The following is a 27568-nucleotide window of genomic DNA, read 5'->3' on the forward strand; positions in this document are numbered from 1 at the left end:
ACTATGGGAGAGATGTCATGACGTCTCATCCATAGTGCCCGTGGGGAGAGCCGGAAGCTGGAGTTCAGGAGAGAACTCCAGCCTCCGGCTACCGTGGCGCTGCAAGGAAGGAGCCGGGCGCCCGCTGGTAATAAAATCTCAGTGGGCATCCGGCTTGGAGCCTCCCTGCGGCGCCGGACTGGAGGACACTGGCGGCGGGTGCAGCGGCGCACCCAGTGCACGTGCACCTCCAGCCCCCACCTGGTTGCGGCCCTGTCCTGATGCCATATTTTCTGCTTGCGGGATCGCAGATGTAGTCAGATACATGCACTGAAAGCGGTCATGACACGCCCATGGTATTGTGCACGACTTCTCTTCACCTGCTGCCGCTCTGCATATATTCATCTGCTGCTCTGCTATGCAGTGTGTGCTCCCTCAAACCCCCCGTCCGCGGGACACTGCAGGTGGCACAGCGCGACTGTCCTACCCAAAGCGGGACAGTTGGGAGGCACGGTTATGTGTAGCCATTTTGAAGCTTAGCGAGCCACCCAATGCGATTCCCGGAGTGTGTGAGGTTGCCTGGCACAGGGCTAATTGCACTAGAAAAATTACACTTTTTTTTTAATTTCCTTTGCAGAGGTTTTCACAACTACCGTATTTCCCAATATGGACCTCTGTGTATATAGATAACGAGAACACCCACCCACTATCTTATATAGATCTCTGGAAGGTAAACAACTATAAAAGCACAAAAGAGGATTTTAAATTGCAATGTGGCAGGACTTAAGGTTCAATGCGTTCAATCCTTGCTATGAGCGATGTCTATCTGCGCCATAGTTGTACATCTGGTTGCAGTTATTTAGCTGGGCTGGCTCTCTGACTGATCTGTTCGTCATTGCCTCCATCACCACAGACATTAAGATCAATCATCACAGAAAAAGGTGACAGCTCTGGGACATAATAAATACGCTTTGGAGCAGAACCGCATACCTATCAGCGTGTAGTTTATGCAGAGTAAATCAGGGCAGTGTTCTGCAGAGCCTCAGAGAGCTTTGTTTCCTAGTACTCTACAAATTGAAAATTAAAGGGGAACGCCAGGCAGGACACTCTCTACCTCCAACTAGCACAGTGGTTCTCAAACTCGGTCCTCAGGACCCCACACAGGTCACGGTTTCCAGGTCACCCAGCAGGTGCACAGGTGTATTCATTACTAACCGACACATTTTAAAAGATCCACAGGTGGAGCAAAGTATTTCACTTGTGATTCTGTGAGGAGACCTGGAAAACATGCACTGTTTGGGGTCCTGAGGACCGAGCTTGAGAACCTGTGAACTAGCAGATCCCCCAACTCCAGTTTGGTGACTACAAATAGATTCTGAAGAATGGCAGTTGCACCAACAACGTTCTAATTCAGTCGCTCAAGTAAGGTGAACTATGGGGAAAATCTCGCCAGCTCCATCTGAATGGATTATCGTGTGTAGTTGTCAGACAGGAGGTGACAACCATGGTTCTATCCTGTTAGATTTGTTATGTTATGACTAGAGATGGGCGCAGACTCCCGTGTTTTGGTTTTGGCAAAACCACCCTCAAGTTTTTTGCTTCGGGTTTGGTTTTGGATTTCTTTAAAAAATTGCTAAAAGCAGATAAAATCATGTAACTTGCACCTGTTTTTGCTCCTATCGTATTAATAACATCAACAACATTCATGTCCAGTCATTTCCAGTCAATTTTGACCGATTTTGGTACCTGAATTCACAAGGGAGGAACTTACATGCAATCAAACAACACACAAGATCCATTTTTTTGATCCGACTTGTGGGAAGACCTGAGCCAGGACTTGGTTCATTAGGAACCCCAAAGTTCGAGTGTGTTCGCTTTTCAGCAAAACTGAACCGCACATCCCTAGTTATCACAGTGCCTTGCTGCTCATTTTGTTCCCAAAATTATCCACACTGATCTACTGGATATAACAAGTTTTTTATGATACGGTACAAGGGGTGTGGTATGTTAGGTTGACAGTTTTCATGTCGATGTGCGTTGGGTCGACATCCAAAATGGAGAGTGTGCATGAATGGTTAGCTGGTGGTGCCCAGTGATAGCTATTGCTGACCTAGGGCTTCTTAAATAAGCAGAAGTCCTATCTCCAGTGAAAACAACCATTTTGGCCAGATTTATTGCTTTTCTTTATGTAGCAAATTGACCCACTAGTGTTGGTGCATTTTTTCTTTCAGTGATAAGAGATACAAAGAATAATGCAAACAATGCAGTAGGCCCGTTCACGGACTTGCAAGTGATCAATGTGTTGAACTCCACTCATTACATAAAAAGTTTCAGATTTTTGAGGACCCTAAGTATTTTTCAGACTCAGAAGCCATTCTGTATCGATAAAGTAGAATCATTTTCCACTTATCATTGGACAGTTGGGGCTCATTGGATTGTGTGGGTATCCAATGACATATGGCATTGGACTTGAGTGGAGATCTTTAGTCACACTGTCACTTTCTAAGACAGTCCTAATCTCTGAGCTCAATTTCCACCCCCCAGCTTCACAAGGCTGTAAATAAGGAAAAGCCTACTCTCCGGCAGTACTGGGCTTCCTGATTAGCTCAGCTGTGTCTGTGAGCCTGAAAAAGAAGTATGGGAGATGGAGAAAAGCAGTGTGGAGCTTTACTGAGAGGTAGAGATCACCACTAACGAGTTCCAATTTTTAAGTCCGAGTAATGCGCCAATATTGGGAACCTGGTAGACAACTATATGAGCTGGGTCCGGGAGCCCCTTAGCCTATGGGCCACTTAGCAATGGCAAACCTTGCACCCACTATAGCTATGCCCATGCAGAGCTTTTTCTGAGTGTAGAAAATCTCCCAGGCTGAGGTTCCTAACACACCCGCAGACCTATCTTTTAAGGTAACATTGTGGTACCCCAAATAATTATGGATGTTGATAAAGATGACTACTACCAATATAACCTAGTTGCAGCAGGGGATAAGGGTTCAACTTCTTGCTCTGACATCAACCTTCAGCAGCACTTTTTTATAGCCCTTTCCTCCACACCACAACAGAGAGGCAGGAGATCCTAGCCCAACCCAGAAAATACACACAAATATAGTGCAATAATATTAACTTTACTTTAAGGATATGGAGCAAGAAGAAGGTAAGCATTTTTGTAAATAAGAGTACTGAACATTGGAAATAATGCACAATACATGTTGAGAACTTTTTTTTCTAAATAAACATTTGCATAGTTATGATTTTATACAAGAAGTAGGCTCTCATTGCTGAGTTACTAGTATTGGTGTTGTAGATGCCTTTTCTATGTCAGTCTGTAGCGCACCAAAAATGAATACCTTTTGGAAAAAATCACCCATAATCCCTTCTCAGTTGTCCCTCTTTTGTGTCTGCTATGCATTGATAAATCGAGCCTTTGTAAATACTTTTGGACTGGTATAACCAAGTGGAATTTTTATTCTCACTTTATAGTATGTTAGACAGTTGAAATGTTTTTATTTACCAGCTTTTATCCTCATCTGCAGCTTGGCACATTCAGGTCTCAGGACGGGGACTATTTTGTTGAACCTCTGCGCTTGGCGGATGGAGAAGAGCATGAAGAAGAAGAAAACAAGCCGCACATAATATACAGACACATCACACCTCAGCAAAATGCATCAAGGGAAAAAAAGACATGTGACACTAAAGGTAACAGGCTTCTTGTCCCTTCGGGCGTACAGTAGTTAAACGTTTGTTAATTATTTATATGTTCTACATATCATGTGACCATTGACAGATTAAATCATGGTGCTCTCTGTTGCCGAGGCATCACGGCAGAGAGACGGTTACACCAGCCGCAATTTGCATAAATCACTCAATGTGTTGATAACCTGAAGAGTAAAAATGTTAAGGAGAAAAGACCATTCAGCTTTTAAGAGTCATTACTGTTTGGATAGGAACTGTGAAGGTTTAAAAGGGAAGTTGTGTCTAACTGTTTTAGTCCTTACACAGAGCCTCCTGTGCAATGTATGGACTAATTTTTTCATGACAATCAGGGGACAGCAGAACTTTGTATGGTGGAAGCATTTTGTTATGTTGCTTAAAGTGGCCCTAGATACGTGACTCCTGACGTTGTTAAGTTGAGGTGTAAATCATGGGCCGTTATGTTGTATCAGACCAGACCCGTCACCAGCGCTGAGTGGAGACGGCCGTGCGCTCCTTATGCACTGTAAGGACAGCCCCTAAAATGAATTTCTTTCCCCCGATTGTCTGATTTAAAAAATCACACTCCCCATAAGGAAATCTAATTTAGGTCCTGCTCACCAAAACTATGCTCACTGTTAGGGCCAGAGCGTACCTTGCACAGAACCTCTTCACTGCACACAACTCCTCCCCCTTGCTCTTCAGAAACTCCTCCTCCTCCACCAGAACCGCAATCTAGCTTCGCAAACCTATAAGCCGGGTCGGAAATCTCTGAGCTCTTGCGCAAACTAAGGTGCATAGCAGAACCAGAACTGAATTTTCACTGCACTACAGATGTTCTATGTTTTATAAATGGTTTCATTAATGGCCAGCGTTGTTCCATCCCTTGTGTGCCCATGACTGCTGCCTATTCTGCCTAGCCCCAGTCCCAAAGATAATATAACTTTACATCACATTGCCTTACTGAAAAGGTGTAAGGTTGTCAGGGAATTATTTATCTTGTTAGACATCGATAGCCACCAAAAATTGCAGCATTTTGGACTATTTAAATTGTTTTGTTAGATAGAAAAATAACAAGAACATAAAGTGAATGATACAAAACCTATGGCTCTCCACCCACAACTGATAGCAATATCTGGCTTCGCAGCAGCTGGAGAACCAGAGTGCCCAGTCCTGGGTCAGTAGCTGAATGTCCTCATTTTATAGTACTCTATCATTAGTCTGCTGATTACTTTAATCCTCACGGTCATATGGTAAAGGCATTGCACCCTCTGCCCACGGAAATCATATCCTGTGCTTCAGACGGAAAACGACTTTATTGGTAACCTGAGGAAATAAGTGCACAAAGCCGATGACAACATCTCCTCTGAGCCCTAATACATCGAAAAAACATGTTTTTCTTTCAGCTATTTGGATGCGTTTTTCCATATTAAAGTCATTTATTTCTCTTCCGTTTAAAAAGACCATTCAGCTTTTAAGAGTCATTACTGTTTGGATAGGAACTGTGAAGGTTTAAAAGGGAAGTTGTGTCTAACTGCTCTAGTCCTTGCACAGAGCACCTGCAGAAATAAGAAACTCACTCTATGGACCTGGCTTTATTAACAATGTGCTAATGTGCCATAACCCATCATCAACTGACTTTGATTGATCTAGCCAATGCGCCTATAATGGTCTGTCTGGCATTCTTCAATGTGGGCCCTTACTTCCCAGACACTGGTGTAGCTATAACCTCCTTTTTGAACAGTGCATAAGGGAATTATCTGTACACTCTTACTGCACTGCAAGCAACACACCTAAAATGAGTAATATCCATACATTTATCTCATTGGAATAATATTCCTCTGCAAATGCTATCTCATGTTTGCATTGCTCCGCAAACTAGGTGCACTAGCGCTAATACTTAGCAAGGAACACCCTTACTGTCCGGAGTTCCTCATATTGAGTGGAATAATTGTCTGCTCCTCTGCAAATGCTGCTAAACCTAGTGTTCATTCTAGTACCCTGCACCTGTCACAACCCGTGCAGTTCCTCTTTCCTGCCTGGGGTGTCTCTGTTCTCTGGTGCTTCTAGCACCTTCAGCTGATGCAACAAACTGCTGAGATACAGACCAGAGTGTGGTAGAAGCACAAGAGCAGAGAGCGACACCCAAGGCAGGAAAAGGGAACTGCAAGGCTTGTTGTGACAGGTGCATGGTGCTAGAATTAACACTATCAACCCATCTACTTTGTTGGGACTCTACGCCATACTTGCCTACGTTCCCGGAATGTCCAATAGGCTCCGATATCTCGGTGGCTCTAGCGTACGGCCAGAAGAGCAAGTGGGTGACTGGAACACAGCATGTGCAGTCAGCTTTAGAGTAATGAGAGTAAATATCTCATTGGTTACTATGGAAGTTTTTAAATTTGAAAGTATGCTAGAAAATGACCCCCAGTAGGTGTTCTAAGACTTGTTATGAAACGCACAGTACCAAAACCAAAAATAAAATAAAACTGTATTCATTCATGTGCAAGCTGGAAGTTGTGAGTTGAGCTTTTGAAGATCTTTATTGTGATTTTATACAAAAGCATGAATGGAGTTAGCTGTCTCCCCATCTCTTACCTGCATCACGAGTAATGAGGCAGAACAGGAAAGCACATATAGGTGTGTGAATAGCTGCTTACAACTTTCTGGAGCCTTAGTTTAATATCTTATGAAATGGCCTCTTTACATATTGCTTGCTGGTTCAACTATGTATATAAGAATCTTTTAAAGTGGTATATTTACTAAATCAGATTGAAGCAACCAATCAGATTGAAGCTATTATCTTCTAGAAGGTTATAGATAAATGATAAGTAGAATCTGATTGGTTGCTATGGGCTACATCTCCACTTTAGTAAATATACCTCTTACAACCAATCAGATTGAAGCTATTATCTTCTAGAAGGTTCTAGATAAATAAGTAGAATCTGATTGGTTGCTATGGGCTACATCTCCACTTTAGTAAATATACCTCTTAATCAGTGGCGTCCCTAGCTCACATTGCACCCAGTGCAGGCAGGGACGTGGAGCCTGTATTCTGCGCTGTGCAGCCGCACGCACCGGTAAATAAGGGGCGTGGCTTCACGGGTGGGCGTGGTCTCGTGTGGGGGCATGGCCTCGCAGCCAGAACCCCTCGTATTTTGTAACAACGAGGGTGGCGGAGGTGCAGGCTGTCCCCGGGGACCAGCCTGTGTGAAGTGCTGGCTCCCTTACTGTTCTAGGAGCCGAGTGCTGCATGTAATGCAGCACCCGGCTCCTGTCACTGAGGGGGAGCCAGCACTTTGGTGTCACCCCTCGGCTCGTGACACCCGGGTGCGGCCTGCACCCCCCAGTGCCCTTAATCTTTTTTTTTTAAGACTGCGGCTACATTCAAATGAAATCTCTTTACTTTGGATGTCCATAGATGTGATGAATGATACATCCTGCAGTACTTAGTTTTTTATTGCCACAAATAGCGCAATAAAAAATGGTATTTATCAGTTCAAAAGCCTAATCTATAATAATAAAGGGGCCCCTATGTGCGCTGGGAGCATGTAAAATATCTAAAAACTAAGTAATAAATTAACGGGGATGATTACGTGCTCTACTGGCAGGAACAGATGATGACGCTGGACTGCAGAATAAGGTTTGTTTTATTGGCTACATGATTTTTATCCAATTTATAAAGTGGTGACATTTATTCAACAGTTACTTATATAGCGCAGTCATATTCCGCAGCGTTTTACATCAGTTTCTACCCCATTGTAGCTTACAGTCTAGGGGGTAGATGTACTAAGCCTTGAAGAGAGATAAAGTACCAACAATCAGCTCCTAACTACCATTTTTGTAGCACCACCTGCAAAACGACAGAAGCTGTTTGTTTGGTACTTTATCTCTCTCCATGGTTTGATACATCTCCCCCTATGTGCCCTATCACATGGGCACACATACACACTAGGGTTAATGTTATCAGAAGCCAGTTAACCTACCAGTATGTTTCTGGAGTGTGAAGAGAAACCAGAGCAAATGAAGGAAACCTACACAAACACAGTGGGGGAACATACAAACCCCACACAGATAGTGCCTTGGGCAGGAATTGAACCTCTGACTCGGTGCTGTGTGGCAGTAATGCTAATCACTATGCTACCATGCTGCCCATATTATGCAGGTTTGTACATTGAGGTATTATGACGCAAACATGTTACACGCAAAGACATGAAACAGAAGTTAAAGATAGTCATTGGCAAATTACATTACAGTTTAAAAGATGCGGGGAACACTTAGTACATACGGTACTGGCATAACAATTCTAGCTGCCTAGAGAGTGGGAAAGTATGAGTGGCTACTATAAGGCAAAGTAGTGGATTAGGGTAATTACGAAAAAATAAGAGGGGTGGACTTCTTTGAATCGTTTAAAGATTCTGTAGGCTATAGCCTGATAGGGGGAATGTAGTCTGCATCCCGGCGTGCGGGATGCCGACAGTCGATATACCGGCTCCAGAATCCTGACCGCTGGCATCTTGAAGGTAAGTATCGAGGGTTAGGGGAAAGTTAGGTTTAAGGTTTAGGTACTATTGGGAGAGTTAGGGTTAGGCACTAAGGGGGGAGGGTTAGGTTTAATGTGCGGGGAGGGAGAGGTTAGGTTTAGGCAATTCGGGGGGAGGTTAGGAACCAAAAATGTAGGGTTAGGGTAGGGAGAGGAGTAGGGTTAGCATACCAACTAACAAGTGTCGGTATGTTAACCCTGACGGGATCCCGGCGTCGGTATTCTAAACGCCGGGATCCTGACTACCGGCAACCCATAACCAACCCCTGATAGGGTTAGAGTTCCACAAAAGGGGAGCTGCATGGGAGAAATATCAAAATCATGTGTTCGGTGAGATTCTGAGAAGGGACGATAGTGCACTGTAACCAGAGGAATGCAGAGGGCGAGGGGGCACCTACAGGAGATGTAAGCATAGAGGAGCACAATATTATGGGAAGCTCAGAAAGTAGTTGACAGCAATAGAGGAAGGAAAGGAAGAGACAGTTGTGTCTTTCAGCTGCATTCATGATTGTCATTGGCCATCTATACAGGAAGAGGTTGTAATAGTAAATGTGAAAATTCCATGCATCAGGATGGAGTTGAAGGTGAAACCAGGACAACGAACTTAGCCTGTAGGTAGAATCATGGCGCCATTGACTGTTAATGAGATGTCAGGCAGAGTTATGGAAGATAGTGAAGGGAATGTAGCCTAAGACTTTTTATTTTCTATGTTTAACTTTAAATGCTTTTGCGACATCCATGAGCAGATGGGTTAAAGGTAGCTTGAGATGTTATCTAATTCAGAGGGAGCGATTTCAGGGTTGGGGAGGTAATTGTGGTGTTGTTTACATACCGGTGATACTAGAGCACTATGCGTTACCAACATAGTACAATAGTGAGCCAAGGACCAATAATTCCATCAAATGAAGCAGTAGGGGAGAATGAGGTTTCATTGCAGAAAACCATGAATATTAAAAAGAAACAACTGCGCTGGATAGAAACAGCCACCAATTTACACAGTATAATAATTTATTGTAACAATAAAGATATTTTGCTACACAGTAAAAACAACTGACTAGTCACTGACAAAATGTATCTGTGTTCAGTCTAGAATATACATAGAAGCAGAGCTGCTTATCATACAATGAACTAGCATATAAAAATATGACACATAAATCATACATACAACATAAAATATGAACCATATAAATGGTGGCGAATAAAAGTCCAGCTGTATATATATATATATATATATATATATATATATATATATAAATGAGGCAGATGAAATCTATAAGTATAGACCGGATAAGGAGAAACAGAGGATCATGTAAAAAGAGTTAACTTCCTTTTAGTTTCATAGCACAAGCACCGGCTACTTTTATAAATTCCTTCCAACACCAAGGGGTCTATTTACTAAGCAGTGTTAGGAGACAAAGTAAAAAGTGATATGGTGCCAGCCAATCCGCTCCCAACTGTCATCCGACAGGCTGTGTTTGAAAAATGACAGTTGGGAGCTGATTGGCTGGCACCTTATCACTTTTCACTCTGTCTCCTAACACTGCTTAGTAAATAGACCCCTTGGTTAGTGATCCTGTGTTGCTGTAGCGCCCTGCGGAAGCTCTCTGTGTTGGATCCGTCCCAGACCTAAAATGTCCTGCTGCATGCTGAATATCATTTTAATCATCATAAGCTTCTTGTGCTTCCTGTTTGCACCGCTTTGCGAATAAGACGCATTTGAAGGGAAAAATCTGCACGAAAAACGCTCGGCACTACAGAGCCGCATGGCGCTCATGTGTTATTTGTAACGCGGCTTGTAGCCCGTGGATAATAGATACATGTGGACACATCTGCAGTAAAGAAGATTTACCTCATGATTTGTCTGCAAGGAGCTTTTTAGCTACTTTTGTGAGTGTATTTACTTCGTGGTATGTTGAGCAAAAGTAAGATGAAAGTTGTTCTAGTGGATCTAGAGAGGGGAAGGAGGGAACCATCAGTCTATTGTAGAGTAGTCATTCCGTTAACTTTTGAGGCAAATATTAGTAAAATATCTGGTGTGAGGAAAGGTTAAATAAATTGGTCATGACACAAACCACTGTGGTGGAATGATTGTGCAGTACGTCAAAAGAATAAAAATAAGTGGATAGGTTGTGAGGTCGGAGGATGAGGCTTCATAAATTCAGCTGAAAGAGATGGGGATGGAGTTTCAGGTAGAAGGAGGATGATAATTTTTGTTGTTTTTGAAGTAGTCTCGAGTATTTTGGGCATGAAACACTGTTGGGTCAGGGGGAATTGTGTTCTGTAAAGAGTCAATGGTAGAACAAAGGCAGCAGGGATTTGTGGCTTGCGAGGATTTGGATAGTGAGACGTAACTTTGCTTTATCACATTGATGGCAGAGTTAAACTTACAACGTTGATATTGGTAGTTGAGGAAATCAGAGTTTAAATTAGATTTCCTCCATCTGCGTTCAGCAGCTCTTGTGGCTTTTTGCAGGGATCTGGTGAGAGAACTGTGCCAAGGTTAGTGTTGGGTGGGGCATGAGCAGAGTAGTTTAGCAGGAGCATCCCTATCCAAAACAGATGACAATGTGCTGCTATATAGGGAGACCACGTGGTGAGGGCATTAGAGGTTGTGGAGGGCAGGAGAGGTTGTAGAGGGCAGGAAGGATGATGTGATGAACAAGAGTAGCTCACAACTCACTCTATGGTTATATCTATGTATGCCAGCCATTTAAGGTGGATATTTGGATACATCAGAGGTTAGATAAGTAGGTTATGGTCAGCGAGTGGGAATATTAGTCAGATACAATTTCAGTCTGAAGATAATGATTTTTTCGGGTGTGCCCCTTGGGATACATTCAGTATCCCGGCACAGGAAATGCTGGCGCATAGAATATTGGCTCCGGAATCCCTACACCTGCCAGAATCCCGACGCTGGCTTCCCAACCACTGGCATTCGTAAGATAAGTAGCAGGGTTGGGAGGAGAGCTAGGGTTATGCACTAAGGGAGTTTAGGATTAGGCACCGTGGAAGGAGGGTTAGGGGAGGGGGAGGGTTAGGATACCTACCGACAGGTGTCAGTATCCTAACCCTGTCGAGATGCCGGCGTCTGGATTTTGACCACTGGGATACCAAGCGCCGCATCCTGTACCCAACCCGTGCCCAACATTAGCGTTTTGTGAGACCCTAAATGAAGCGGTAAGGCTTAGAAGCAGTGGCATTCCTGGGGTCATCAGTGGTGGTGTTGAAGTTACTATGGAATATGTCAGAGGAAGTGACAGTATATGTGCAAGCCTGGAAGCAAAATGGTGATGTCATTGGCTGGTACAGTAGGGTCACCTATAAATTACTGCAACTGTATGGAGCTTGTGATTGAATAGGTGATTTGTATGGGCTGCGAAAAAAGAGCAGGTGAGACAGAGCAAGAAGGTACAACTCCACTGATCGTTCCTCCTGGATCCACCCCTGCCCTGGGGGACAAATCCTTTCCAGCGTGCAGCGATGTTTAACTTTGGGGGGGGCAGAGGGAGCGTGGTAACTACTCCCCGATGTGGCTATGTCCCCAGTACCTGGGCCCATACCCGCTCTCAACGTCCCATGCGCATGAGGTGGAAACCTCCATACAAGTGCCCACAGTTGAGATGAAGCCGCCAGGATTCATGATCCCCTGTTTTGATGTAAGATATCAGATGCATAGTCCACAGCTGTCCCTTATTTCCAGAGACCCTTACAGGTTATTTTTTTTGCCTCTGACAGTTTCCTTGTTTTTATATTCCAAATATACTCTTACTGTGTATGCTGGGTGTAATTCTTACGATCTAGTGTTTATTCTGCTTTTATGGATAACTGCACCGTTTCTCTGTTCTGTATCAGCATTTATCAGCACCTGTCATTGTTGAGTGCATGTCACCCGTTTTATATAAATGTGCAAAAGGACAGATGACTGGGCATATTTGGATAAAAATGCCAGCACAGTCTTTTCTGAGTCTGTACATGTCAAAACCTGCCCAGATAATCCCCCCAGTGGGGTAAATTAGCTCTGGTAGTAAACTCTTCCTCTTGGAGACAATTGCGCAGCTTAATATTTAGTAAACCACTAACATATAAAGCTTTAATAATGTTGTGTTGAAATCTTAATGCATACTACAAAACAGACACTGAGGCCAAAAAAATAGATTTATGAACTATTTGTTCCAACGCATGAGGGCAAAACTTTACTAGGGAGATGCTAAAGGGGCCTATACAGCCCACGATGGTATCCAATCCGCCGCGATTACTGGAGCAATTCAGCATCGCTCCAGTGTGGGGACAGCTGCTCTGAAAAGCAGAAGTAGCAGTGTTACTTATCAGAGCCTGAGAATGCATGACCTCAGGTCACGCATGCGCACAGACAAAGCATGCGTAGTGAGGAGGAGGCGGCGGATGGAATCTGATCAGATCCCTCTTTGCAACCCCGGAAAACCTTCCCATAAGAAGGAGCAAGGCTCTGGGAACAAACACCATCTGAAGATCATATGAAGATGGCGTTTGTTCTTGCAGGCAAACTCTGAAACTTTACGTTTTCAGAGTTTGCTGAATACTAACGGCCCTATTGAGCCCCTAATAATGAATCGGTCCATTACCTAAAACAGGCAGAAACTAAGGTTTCTGCATGTGTAACGAAGGAATGGGATTGAAATGCCAGTGGCTGCCCGACAAGATCAAGATCCCAACAGAAGTAGGTAAGTACCCTAACCTCCCCTTCCCCCCCTAACCCTCCCTTAGTGGTGCCTAACCCTAGCCTCTCCCCCTAGTGTCTAACCCTAACCCACCCCCGGGGGTACCTAACCCCTTCCTTACCACTCCCTAAATCTAACCCTCCCGGGGGGTGCCTAACCCTAACCTCTCCCTGGAAGTGCCTAACCCTAACCCTCCCCCTAGGGTTGCCTAACCCTAATCTCCCCCCCTAACCCCACTAGATTCCCTAATCCTAACCCTCCCCCCTTGCGGCTAACGCTAAGGGCATCCTGGACTTACCTTAGTTCGGGATGTTGTCCTCGGGGGTTCCGGCGTCGGGATTATGATAGGCGTCGGTATTTCGATGCCTATCATAACTCCCTAGCTGGCATTCTGCTGACTACATCCCATAACGATCCTCTTAATGATGATAACTAGGCACCAAAAAGAGATAACTATCACAATATGAAGGGATACATAGGGGCGTATTCTGATGATGAATAGGCCCCTTAGAAACGAGAGTTGTGTCTGTAACCTATCTGGTGACAATAATGAAACAATGAAATATTTTGTCCATTGTCTCCTACTAAAATATAAAGATCTGTTTCACCTATAAAAATATCTTCAGATTTTACAGCAGGAGCCCATAGAAGTGTGTGAGTAAAAAAAAAAAGAAAGAAGCTTTCAGTATGCTGTGATTCTCTGAATTTATTTCCATAAAATTGTTTCACAACATGACAATCACATAGATAAGTGTGCGGTAGAAAGCATTATCCTGTTGTGTCGGCAGAGCTTTCAGCAGCCAGAGTGCCTGAGTGCGCACTGTTTCCGTGCCGATGATGATAACTGTCTAGCAGATAGATGGAAGTCTTCACCACACGGCTCCTTTTTATCTCCCAATGCCTGTTTCAGCTTTTACCTGAAGCTCGTGTCCTTATTAGCCTCCCAGATGTACAATGAAAATAATGGTAGGTTCTCAATGGAGGATTCTCAATTTGACTGATAAACTGAGCATTATAGTGGGGGTTAATGAGCATTGCATTCAGTGGACAACCTGTACTTCGCCTCCCCTGGCATATCCCTTTATCTAAAGCTCAGAGCTGTTCCTCCATTTCTAATCAGCAGATCTCCCTTTAAGTGAATTAGATGGCCCTGGCATTAAGAGTTGCCCACAGGGGAATGCAGTGGTAGGGGCCCATGCTTAAGGAGTGCGGCTAGCCACCACAGAGGGACTTTAACAACCATTAGAGAGGACATATTCAGTTTGCAAAGAACAGTTTATAAAGGAGGGGACAGAGGTGTGTCAGGACCGCTCACTCTGATTGGCAGGAAGGCTAATTTTAATGTGGTTTGCATAGAAACGAACCAATCACCTACGTTTATCCATGGTCCTGCTCTACCAAGTTACTGACCCTCTAGTAGTAGTAAAGTAGCAATGCATAATTTCAGTGCAAAGTCTGGAACCTGACCCCATATAGGAGGGGACGGAGCTATCAGGGAGTGGGGCCTACCAGGGATTTTCCCTGTACACCAGTGGGCCAGTACGACCGTTTTGACTATAGGATGTAGGCCCACCATACAATGGTGACATTCTATTCGGAAAGTTACCAAAGTCAATCAAAATAGGCCCAAGACTCTGATCTGACTCCCGGCGCTCAAAATCCCGACAGCGGCACCCCGACAGGGTTAGGATACCAACACCTGTCTGTAGGTATCATAACCCTAAAACTAAGGTAGAGGCCGACAAATGAAAGTAATGCTGTATAGGTGGACAGTCCACGGAATAGCGGTTAATTCATACCTGCCTACTCTCCTGGATGTTGCGGGAAGTCTCCCAAATTTGCAGGCATTCCCCTGCACCCCCCGAAGAGTAGGCAGCCCTCCTGCATCTTGCCCACTTCCTAGTGAAGTGGGCACTTTGGGGAGGATAATCCTGCGAATCGCGGGTAAACAGGGAAGGGGCAGAGCCAATATGAGGTCAACCCGTGATTCGTGGAATTTCCAATTAGTGGGTGGGGCTCAGTGACACGTAGCGCCATGTCACCAGATTTTCGGGAGGCTCCCAGCAGTCCCGGGAGAGTAGGCAAGTTTGCTGTGTATGTCATGAATATATACTATATATATGCATACTTACTTAGGTTATATTACCCTTTTATTCTGGCACCTGGAGTTGATATTTTTTTTTCATTCTTCTATATTTATTTTATATATATTTTAGTCATAACTGTAAGTCACATTGCCCTATTTCAACATAGTATAATCATAATTGAAGTGTCATATACACAACGGAGAACAGTGTCTGGACAGTGTTATTAAATAAATGCGAAATGTCACATTTACCATATAATTAAATACAAACACACACAGAATATAAATTCAATTAAGTCATGTATAAAAAAATACAAACCATCTGTTAATTTCCCCAGTAGAAATCCTTTCCTGCCACTGCCCAAATGGATATATCATTTACTTAATGCCATTAGACACAACAACTTCTTTTGCATTTACGTAATGTGACATCACTATTGTCCGATTTCGGATCTAAAAATCGGATATTGTGTGTTTTTGATTGCATGTAAGACCCTCCCTCGTTATTTCAGGAGCCAAAATTGGTCAAGAAAATTGATTGGAAATGACTGGAATTAAATGTTTTTAGTGGCAGATTTTGCCTAGAGGCTGCAGGACTGCCACCTCAGTGTATTCAGGGGTCTATTTACTAAGCAGTGTTAGGAGACAGAGTGAAAAGTGATAAGAAAGTGATAAGGTGCCAGCCAATCAGCTCCCAACTGTCATCTCAAAGGCTGTGTTTGAAAAATGACAGTTGGGAGTTGATTGGCTGGCACCTTATCACTTTCTTATCACTTTTCACTCTGTCTCCTAACACTGCTTAGTAAATAGACCTCTCAGAGAGGTCCGTGACTGAACTGGGTACACTGTGTGACTGGCAGTGGCTTCCTATTGGAAGCGCTACCTGCCAGTCACATATACAAGCAGTCTCAGGGGGAGGTGTCTCCTTCCCCTGGGACTGCCAAGTCCAGGCTGCTATAAGCAGAGAGCAGCTTCCTTGAGGCCACTACTCTGCCTTTCCGCCAGCCCTAACCGGCTCCTAGGGGCTGCAGACACGCGCATGTGCGGCGCCCCAGTGCTAGCATGATCCTGTCCCGGCGCCTGACATATCGATTTCGCAGGCGCCGGGACCCAATCCGGTGAGCGACTCTCTCGTTTTTAGCGGCAGCAGCCCCCTCATCTAAGCGGGTAGGAGCCGACGCTGAATGTTATTGATTTTAATATTACTGTAGGAACTAAAAACAGGTCCAAGTTACATGATATTAGCTGCTTTTACCAATTTATTTTAACCCGAAACTGAACCAAAACACTTGAGGGTGGTTTTGACAAAAACAAAACCGAAACACGAGGGTCCAGCCACTTCTCTAACACAAACCCTGACATTTCTCAGTTAAGGTGTAGGGATTAGTTTCACATGTTATAATAATAGAAGGTAAGTAATAAACCTTTCTTATTTAACATCCGCTACATTAAATACGGCTTCCGCACCTTCATCCACTTATCATGGCTAAATTTAGCATGGTGATTCCACTAAAACTTACTAATTCTGTCCTGGATCATTGTGTTGTCTATTACAAGACCCTGGAACAATGTGTGGAAGTAAAAGGGAAATATATTCCCTCCAGATCAAAATCCTACTAGGCACCAGCTGTCTATAAAACATGTATTTATATACAGCTATTTATTTTTTATATTATAACTTTTTTTGTCTTTGTGATAATGATTAAGAGATGTTTATCTTTCTCAGTATAATGGTGACGTACAGCCCTGTGACCCTTCACCTAACCATAATGTATAATAAACATTAAAATGGATGATTATACCACTGGTTAACTTTTAAGCTTTTGTCTATGATTTTCATCAAAGCCTTCATATCATATACACCGTAACACTGTTATTTTTTGTCATTTCCCTCCCAATGATATAGCACAAAGCTCTTCTGTAGATACAGTTATATATCCAGTTATATATCCATTACTGACAGATGTCTCATGTCCAAAGTCAGCAAAAATATCTAACTGTGCCTAGATGATAGAAAGACTTTGGTGAAAATCACAGAAGCCAGAGATATTGGGCCTGATTCAGAGCTGGACGCTCTCTCAGAGTGCTCGCTCTGAATCAGGCCAGCTTATTGTATTTTTAGAGCGGCCTCCTGGCTGCTCGCATAGCTGTGGGTGACCACCCACAGCTAGTGCGAGCGGCCAGGATGATGGTTGCAATGGTCAAGACCATCGCGACCATCAGGCATGCGACGAGACCCTTGTGGTAGGGTCTCGTTGCCGCAAGTCCCAGTGGACTTCTTGCTCTTACAGAGCAAGAAGTCCACCCAATGACATCACTTGTGATGTCAGTGGGGCCGGCCCCAGACGGTAGGCGTTCCCATGGGAATGCCTCCGTCTGGGCAGCCACACCCCCGGCCCGCCCACCAAAGGGGGCATGCTGTCACTCAACATCGACAGCACGCCCCCTTTGTAGCGAGACCCGGAGCAATCAGCCTAGGCCTGGGGTGCCCTGGAGAGGGGGATCCCTTTATTGGGGGGATCCCCAACTACCCAGGGATCCCTGGCCTGGGCTGACTAGCGCTCAGGGGTAATGCATTGGCGGGGGGAAATGGTGATAGGGATTCCCTGGCTGTGGCATACCCCCCGCTAGAAATAGCCAGGTGCTGCGCATTTTTTCCCCTGTATTTCCAGAACCAGGACCGGCTCAGAACCCAGTGCTGGTTACGCTAAGTACAGGGGAACCCTACACATTTGTTCCCCTGTGTTTACACAACCAGGAGTGGCTATGAAAAGTCAGGGGCTGGTTGTGCTTTTAGGGGAGTACCCCACGTCAATTTATTTTTTTTCAATTTACACTTAAAAAGTTTTTTACACTAAGATACATGTATGCATCTCACTGATGTATGCATGCATCTGTGTCAATCAGCCCTGCTTATTCTAAAGTTGGAAACATGAAGCAAGTCTATTCACCTGGGGATTTAAAGTTCGATTTTGAGTGGGATTTGGTGTTCGATTTGTACATGAGCATGCAAAAATCGAACATCAAATCCCTTCTTAAAATCAATCAAAATCGAATTTGATTTGAAAATCTAATACAAAATAGAATTTTAATAAATTTGAGATTTGCTAAGAGATTTTGCAGTTCGATCTCAATTTGATTTCAGTTGATTTAAGAGATTCATAAAAATGAATCCCTAATCGAACTTTAGTAAATTTACCCCCAGGTTACAGTGGAGGTGTGTTTGCACAAATGATACTTGCCTACTTTTCTCCTCTCTGGGAGAACCATACCAGCAGGAGCACACATGTAATCCTAATTAGAGGTGTATTTTGCACCAGCTATAGTGCAGCTGTAACTACATGCTCATGAGGACTTGTCTTAAAGTAGGCGCACATGATCCAAGAGCGGTATCGGATGCGTCTTGGGATGTGTACGTCTCTGATTATTTGCGAAAGTACTCTTCTGTGTTCTTTTTTCAAGCATAAATTTATTTTACAGCCATTTTACTAATATATTTTCATCAGCTCCATGTGGTGTCCATTGTACACTACAGTACTTTAGCACTCCATAGCCCAAGTCCTTCATTGCTAAGCAAGCGCATTCAAATAAGTGGAAAGACAAACTACCATAACACAAAGTTTTATGATGGAATTTTTATTTTATCATAGATAAGGCTGAATGATTGCAGCAACTATAATAATTGCAATAAATAAATACGTACATAACTCTTTAATATCCTTTCAATTAATATTTTGGATCGGTTAATTTATTCCTATAATGAAAATGCTACAAACTTCAATTATATATAAACCTCTGTACAACTAGTAGCTTAGTACTCCCCTTACGTGAGACAAATGCTTTTTACTTTTTTTTTTTTATTGTTTTTGTGCTGTAATTTTTTTTTCCCCGTTGAACGGCCGATATAACGTGTTTGCGTCGGCTAGTGTGTACACACGATATGTCTGTCAACAACGCCGTTCACAGACATATCGCGTCGGCTGTGCAGCACAGCCGACACCCTATATATCTGCAGACCACCCGTACACTTGCCGCCGGTGACTGACGGCTGAACTGGGCGGGCACATGCAATGCCCGCCCAGTTGTGACGTCAGTCACGACACATTAGGCCATATACACTTTCCAATTGTCGGACAGGACGGCGGCGTCTTGGTGTGTACCCAGCTTAATGGGGGTTCCAACACAGAGCTATAAGTGATAGTGGTGACACTGATTGACTGTTGGTTGTATCTGTCAAAGCCAGGAACTGTTTTTTTGTTGGCTGCCTCCAGAAGTCAGAAATTATACATGATAATCCACATATGATTTTGTTAGTAGCGTGACCCCTGTGCATGTAAGAGGTCTTCAGAGGACGGTGGAGAGAGAGGATGTCAATAAATGAATGGGGAAACCCCTTTTAAATGTGTTACTGATCAAATTGTATTTACAATTCTTTGACAGTTATGCTTTAAATAGCATCGAATTCTCAGTAGATCTACTACACATGCTGTGAGGGTTTGCTCCATATTTAAAATAAAAAACCAGCCAACATTATATATAGCATGCACATTCCCCCATGTGGTACACCTGGGATTTGCGGACAGTTATGACCGAATATCTTGTTAATAGTTTAAAAAAAAAAAGAGTGAAACATCTTCTCTCCCTGGTGGTTTCAGTTGCGCGCTTCCTTCGTGCTGGCGAATTGATCGTTAGATGAGGTCTAGCGTTCTGTGAAATCTTTATTTTAAAAATAATCTGTTCTGAGCAATATAAATAAATGCTGATGTTCTTCACAGAAGATGAGAGTGAATGGGACAAGTGGTAGGTCTAGACCAGGGGTCTTCAAACTTGGCTGCTGTGGAACTATACATCCCAGCATGCACTACCACCTTTTTGATATAACAGCATGCTAAAACTATGTGCAGTGCATGCTGGGATGTGTAGTTCCACAGCATCTGGAGGGCCAAGTTTGAAGACCCCTGGTCTAGACCTTGGGGCGCGACAACCCTCTCGGCGTATTTGCTAATGGACTTCTTGTGGTGGTACCTCAGACATATATAAACTGACCCACAGCATTAATTAGAACAACCTTTACAAAAAAAAAAAGTTTTGATGGAATTGTGGACCTGATTCAGAGCCGGACGCTATTTGCGGACGCTCGTTCAGAAAAAGGGGCTGGCTATTTAATTTAAGCACTTGCTCTTTGCGGTCTGTTGACGCCTCTATGTCTGAACGAGCGAACGAAACATGCGCTCACTATTTTGGAAAAAACGCCCCCTGGCCGCTCGCATCATACGTCATCTCCGCTATTTATTAGATTAATTGAGTACATCGATAGGCGTATGAACTGCTCGCAGTGCTTGTGGTTGGATTTTCCTACCGCAATCATGCGAGCAGTTCAGGCTAAAAGACAACCAAGTGACGTGGTTGATGATGCTGCTTTGTTAATTATGCACACCCTTAAAACGCCCGTTTTGACCGTTTGGCACGCCTGCGTTCGGATCTCCACTCCCCGTTTTCAAGCAGCTTCCCCTGTTACCACCCACAAACGCCTCATTCTGTCACTCAAATTAGCAGGCACTCGCTATTTTGCGAGCACCCGATTTTCGAACGCACTGACTGGTTCGCGCATGCGTACTAAAACCCATACGCATGCGCAGATGTGCGAACATTGCTCGGAGCGAACGAGCGGCCGCTTACGAGCGGCTCTGAATCAGGCCCTGTGTATGGTCTGTGATATCGGGGTGAATACAATGCAATCTTATATATATAAGATTCATTGGTCTGTTTGTTTGTTTGTCCGGTTATGCATTCGGACATCTCTGCACCGATTGGGATGAAACCAACGCGAGGTGGTCCAGTTGGATCCTGGCCAGGTTTTAGGGGGGATATGGTCTCGTTTGGACCTCCCGATGGTGTACGCTAGGCAGAACTTATGAATGTGTAAAGCATAGCAAAGATAAGGCCATGGATGGAGTCAAACTCATGACCCCAGTGCTATGATGCAGCAAAGCTATCTATAGTGTAACCGTGCTATCCACAGTATATCCTATTTACCTTTTTATTTTTCATTTCTAGTTGTAGAAATATTGGACCGTGACTATAGCTTAGTATAGCTAGATGAAGCGGCAGCTAATTAATGGTGAGCATATTTAGTTCTGTGAGGACTGCTAAAGCTGACCAATGACCGTGACCAAACTGGCTATAGTGGCTGAGCTACTGGTGTTACTGGTGACCATTACATGAAGATTATTATGTCTAATTGCCTTTCATCCTCTTCCATCATTGTCCATTTCCATTCTACTGCTGCTTTGCCTTCAGAGACCACTGATCTCTGTGTAAACAGCCATCTGCAGTTCACACACAGGTGAATAACAGAACAGAGCGAAAGGAAGGCAAAATAAAAGTTATTTGGTTCGCTACAAGTGATGGGAGAACAGCTTGCCGGGGCTGTACAAATCAAAATTGTACCAGATGCAAACCTTTCCATCCTGCACCTCCAACCTCGCCGCCACAGATTCACATTCCTGACAAGGTATAGACTGGGACTTTAATGTGGCCCCAACATCCAGTAATGTATATAGTACCTCGGCATCCCATACCCTGACCTGGAATGCCGAGGTATTATAAGTAGCACCTCCAACCTTGCCGACGCAGATTCACATTCCTGACCAGGTACAGACTTGGACTTTAATGTGGCCCCGACATCCAGTAATGTATATAGTACCTCGGCATCCCATACCCTGACCTGGAATGCCGAGGTATTATAAGTAGCACCTCCAACCTCGCCACCGCAGATTCACATCCCTGACCAGGGACAGACTGGGACTTTCATGTGGCCCCAACATCCAGTAATGTATATAATTCCTCGGCATCCCATACCCTGACCTGGTATGCCGAGGTACTATAAGTAGCATCCAGTACTAAGGGCCTGATTCTGCGTTGGGGGTAGAGCAAAAAAAAAAAGCAAGTAACCATGTTGCACTGCGGCGGGGCAGATTTAAAAGTGCAGAGAAATTTTGATCATACATGCTGCCTACTCTCCCGGAAGGTGCGAGAGTCTCATGATCTTTTGGGTAGTCCCCCGCACCCACAGAAGAGGGGGTGGATCTCCGCATCCTGCCCACTCCTTAGTAAAGTGGACAGGATAAGGAGATAATACAGGTTTAGTCTCCACATCCAAAATGCTTGGAACCAGACGAATTTCAGATTTGGGATTTTTCTGGATTTTGGAATATACCTTTATCTGGGCTCAGTGGAGAAGAATGTGGCCGCTGCCGGCAGCTCGGCCAGGGGAGCGGAGGCGGTGACAACGGTAGAGGGGCCGAGGTCACTGCACACGCCTGGTCTATTGTGTGCCGCTGGACGGTTTGGCAAGGTGGAGGAGTGCAGGCAGAGTTCCTGGTGTCGCCCCCGCAACCCAGTTACATGTTCAAGCTATCAGACAACGTCATGACGTCAAGTCACGTGTCACGGCTTCCCGAAAACTACAGTTTTCGGAATATTTGTGTTTTTGGAATATACGGATATGGGGTACTCGTCCTGTACAGAGAATTGTGGGTCCATATGGATAGGGCAGGGCTGAATTGATGCGATTCTAGGAGGTACAGTAAAGCAATGGATAGTCGCCAGGTGACCCCACTACAGTAAGTTGTAGTAAAACATAATATGGTGCCTGTGGCGCTGAACTGCCTCAATCTGTAAAAAGTGTATTTTGGGAGTTTGTTTTTTACTGGCGCGATACTCTTTCACCAGCTGGATCCTGACCCCGACTTACACTGATGTTAATAACGTGTGGGAGGGTATATGCTTTCCTAAACATTTTTCTATTCTGTTTTCTTAACATCTTAAATTGGCTTGTTTATCTAGCGTTTGTGTTATATTTGATTAATCTTGAACTAGGGATCACTGATCCTTACAGCAAATGGAGCGTAGCAGAAGGTATGGAGTTGCAGAAGGTTTATGTATATTTCTTGTATGGTGATATTTACTTTTTCTTTTTCGATCTCTAAATTTGTCAATGATTAAATCGTCTTACTAGAGTTAACAGTTAACACTTTAACCCTCTGCTGCCTGCCCTGCGCTTTGATGGAGCACGTATTCCTGAGGCTGTCATCATTGGCGGGGTCCAGTTTTAAGTGTCATGTGGATATATTTTATATTGTTGTACAATAATTAACTTATTAACTTTTGTAAGTGCAGCTGCTTGACACAGTCACATGAGTTGGTCAGATCATGCATGTTATATTATGCAGTCACTTGTTTTGCTGATAGGCCTAAAACATTTCTGCACACACGTCCATTATACATGATGAGAGTTAGATAACAGATTCACCAAATGTAACATTGAGTTGCATTACAAAGTGTATTGTTTATGTGCTGGCTACATTTTTCATGGGAAGAGGGAAGGATGGATACTCTTATGTTGCAACAGTCATGAGCTTAAGTTTGTAATTCCAGCTCGGAATTTAGAAGGGGTTTCAACAATAAATGAAAGCATGTTGGGTGGGGAATGGACAATTGCAGGAGGGAAGGAGCTTATTAGAAGAACTGATTCCATAGCGTTATGACAAGTTCTTTAAGCCTCTTGGCCAAGTAAACCTACTGATCAGAGGCCCTGATTCAGAGCCGGACGCTCTGAAAGAGCGCTCGCTCTGAATCTGGGCGTTATTTTTTTTTTGTGTGCGGCCTCCTGGCCGCTCACATAGCTGTGGGTGACCACCCACAGCTATAGCGAGCGGCCATGATGATGGTCGCGATGGTCAAGACCATCGTTACCATCGGGCTTGCGACGAGACCCTTGTGGTAGGGTCTCGTTCATCGTAAGCCCCAGAGAGCTTTCGGCTCTAACAGAACCGGAAGCTCTCCACTGACATCACTCGTGAACGCCTCCATTTGGGCAGCCACCCCCCCGGCCCGCCCACCACACGGGGCGAGCTGTCACTTAATATAGACAGCTGGACCCCTTTGGTGTGAGACCCGGAGCGACGGCTTGCCCGTCGCTAGCCGGGTCTCGCGCATGCGCACGACGGAACCGGCTCCGTTGTGCGCATGCGCTGTGGGCTACCATCGACCCGGTTGCGAGCGCTCAGCGTTTGCGACCGTGTCTGAATCAGATCCAGAGTTCTCAGTGCTACTATTGCAGAACTTCATCGTCCATGACCTCTTGGCAGGATGTAGCCAGAATTTTGTGGACCCCATAGCAACATTTTGAAGGGATCTCTTCCCCCTTCTAGAGAGACACCTCTCTTCACGGCATTTGTTAGTTTTATGCACCATAGTAATCATTTTATGTCCCATAGTAGTGCCGTAGTTCATTTTATGTACCATAGTAGTTCCCTACTTCATTTTATGTCCCATAGTAGTGCCGTAGTTCATGTTATGTCCCATAGTAGTGCCCTAGTTCATTTAATGTCGCATAGTAGTGCCCTAGTTCATTTTATGTCCCACAGTAGTGCCGTAGTTCATTTTATGTCCCATAGTAGTGCCGTAGTTCATGTTATGTCCCATAGTAGTGCTCTAGTTAATTTTATGTTGCATAGTAGTGCCCTGGCTCATTTTATGTCCCATAGTAGTGCCGTAGTTCATTTTATGTCCCATAGTAGTGCCGTAGTTCATGTTATGTCCCATAGTAATGCCGTAGTTCATTTTAATGTCGCATAGTAGTTCCCTAGTTCATTTTATGTCCCATAGTAGTGCCCTAGTTCATATTATGTCCAATAGTAGTGCCCTAGTTCATTATATGTCCCATAGTAGTGCCATAGTTCATTTTATGTCCCATAGTAGTGCCCTAGTTCATTATATGTCCCATAGTAGTGCCGTAGTTCATTTTATGTCCCATAGTAGTGCCCTAGTTCAATATATGTCCCATAGTAGTGCCGTAGTTCATGTTATGTCCCACAGTAGTGCCATAGTTCATTTTAATGTTGCATAGTAGTGCCCTAGTTAATTTTATGTCCCATAGTAGTGCCCTAGTTCATTTTATGTCCCATAGTTAGTGTTCACTCTGGGTCCGGCAGCAGGCAGGGCGCCGGACCTAGAGCTAGGGCACTTCTGCATGTGCCCAAATAGGGGGCGTGGCCAAAGAAAAGTGTGTGTGTTTATGATGTGTCCCCTTTTCGTCACTCCTAGGGGCGTGCCCGGCACTTACAGACATGCGGGGCAGCCCCCAAGCGCTACGGTCACAGTGAATGGATGCCAGGTGCCATTCACCGGCGGTGACCGCTGCGCCACCATTTTGACCACCCGCAGGACACTATGACCCGCAGGTGGAGACAGAGGGCCTGATTCAGACCCGCTCGCAAGCGCTATGTGCTCGCAAGCGGGTCGACAGCCGGGCAATGCGCACGCGCGGCGTGCGCAAGCTCCGCAGCGAGCGAGAAATCACTCGCTTGGGGCTCACAACTAAACGGGGTGGCTGTCGATGTTGATCGACAGCTCGCCCCGTTTTGTAGACGAGGGGGGGGGTGGCTGACCAAACGGAGGTGTTCCTGAAGGAACTCCTGCCGTTTGTGGGCGGCCCTACTGACATCGTGATGTCATTAGTGAGCTTCCTGCTCTATTAGAGCAGGAAGCTCACTGGGGTTTGTGGGAACGAGACCCTACCATTAGGGTCTTGTTGCAAGCGCGATGGTCACGACCACTGCGACCATCACCTGGCCCCTCGCAAAAGCTGTGGGTGGTCACCCACAGCTTAGCGAGCGGCCAGGAGGCCGGGTAAAAAAAAAAATTAGTGGCTGCCCTGATTCAGAGCAAGCGCACGCTTTTTGAGGGAGCCTCTGAATCAATCCCAGAACCCGCAGGCTGTCACAGTGGAGCGCCTGCTGGAGGGAAAGGTGCTTTCTGCCCTTCAGAAATAGGGCAGGGCGCGGTGCCCCGCTAAAACAGCCTAGCTGGAACGCTAATAGTAGTGCCTTAGTTCATTTTATGTCCCATAGTAGTGCCCTAGTTCATTTTATGTCCCATAGAAGTGCCTTAGTTCACTTTATGAACTATAGTGGTGCCCTAGTTAACGTTATGCCCCATAGTAGTGCTCTAGTTTACATTATACCACACAGTGTTCTCATTTCATATTATGTAACATTGTAGTTTCCAGGCCACACTGTACTGCCCGCGGTACACATAACACACAGTTCCCCTGTTCACATTTTGCCATACAGTGCATAGCGGGCAATTCTGGGATCCTGGTAGACAACTATATGAACTGGGTGCAGTTGAGTCAGGCACCAAAGGTGCTGCCCCTGGGCACCATAGCAATGGCACTCTCAGCACCCACTATAGCTCCTCCCATGCCTCTTGGTCATCTCTTCATCTTGTAGCCATTCATTGGAGCCTGCACATAAAGTTAAAACTTGATTGTGGCCCTAGATGAAATGATGTGTAGTTCATTGATGTCTAATTATTTTGTGTGATTTTAATGATATATTTGAAAGGTAACAGAGAAATGATCATTACAGGTAGATGGCAGGGGCGACATGGCAACTCCGTGATCATACGGGCAGAGGGGGTTACTCTGTAGCATTCCTTCCACCCATCTATGCATGATTTAGGATAGAACTGTTAGAGTTCCGTGTCCAGCACATGCACAGTTCAGGATATACAGAAATGTTTTTCTGGCTAACAATAGGAAAAGTTTGAAAGCGGTAGACTCCGGGCACTAGAGTTGCGGCAGCCATTTTCCCAGTGATTTTCTACTACGCATGCGCAAAACGATGGGAAATTGGCAGGGGCTGACATTTTTCAGGCGTTTTCTGTAGCGCTACTCTGTGGGACATCGGAGAGGAAAGTTAAAAAAAAAAGTATGGGTGCAGGGTGTGCGGTGCGGACTGCTCACCCTACACTCATTATAAATACACCCCTGTGCAGCAGAATTGGTATGATTTACCGCCGGACCCATGACCGGCGGTTCAAATCCCGACAGCGGCAGCCGACAAGGATGAAAATCCCGATCGTCCCCGGGTAAGTATTGACTAACCTATTCTTCCCCCTCAACCCTAACCCTCCCTTAGGGGTGCCTAACACTAACCTTCCCCCCCCAGTGCCCAACCCTAATCCCCCCTCTATGTGCCTAAACCTAACCCCCTTTCCCCGCCGTCTAAACCTAAGTCCCCCGGGGGTGGGTGCCTAACCCTAAGTCCCCCCGGGGGTGCCTAAAACCTAGCCTAACCCTAACCTCCCGGGGGGGTTGCCTAACCCTAAGTCCCCCCTGGGAGCCCCTAACCTAACCCTCCACCCCTGCAGCTGTCCGCGCTCGGCGCCCGGCATCACTTCCATCGGTATTTTGCATTTGGGCATTTTAGCTGTTTCTATTGATTTTTATCCGAATCCAAAACCAAAACACTTGAGGGCGGTTCAAAACCAAAACACGAAGATGAATGCAGAGCCAAAACCAGAACCAAAACACGGGGGTTTGCGGCGCACATCTCTAGTAAAAATATGGGGAAAAATATGTAGTCTGAGAAGATTAGTGGTTTTCACTAATCATGGGATATTTTGTGGTTATTTTTTTTCCCTCATGTGCTGAAAACATAACAATTACTAATGAACTATAATGTTTGATTGCATCCAAACAAATCAGAATTATATGCTTTCAGAT

At 44.8% G+C, this 27568-nt stretch overlaps 1 protein-coding gene across 1 annotated transcript in view; it reads left to right on the forward strand.

Moving 5' to 3' along the window:
- ADAMTS9 (ADAM metallopeptidase with thrombospondin type 1 motif 9) overlaps positions 1 to 27568 on the forward strand; it is a 275988-nt gene that overhangs the window by 25997 nt on the left and 222423 nt on the right. Inside the window, exon 3 of the mRNA XM_088473392.1 lies at positions 3512 to 3674. Coding sequence (XP_088329518.1) covers positions 3512 to 3674 — 163 coding nt within the window. The remainder of the gene's footprint in view (positions 1 to 3511; positions 3675 to 27568) is intronic.

The sequence above is a fragment of the Taudactylus pleione genome, unplaced genomic scaffold (assembly GCF_031769625.1).
Source record: "Taudactylus pleione unplaced genomic scaffold, aTauple2 ptg000135l, whole genome shotgun sequence".
Taxonomy (NCBI): Eukaryota; Metazoa; Chordata; class Amphibia; order Anura; family Myobatrachidae; genus Taudactylus; species Taudactylus pleione.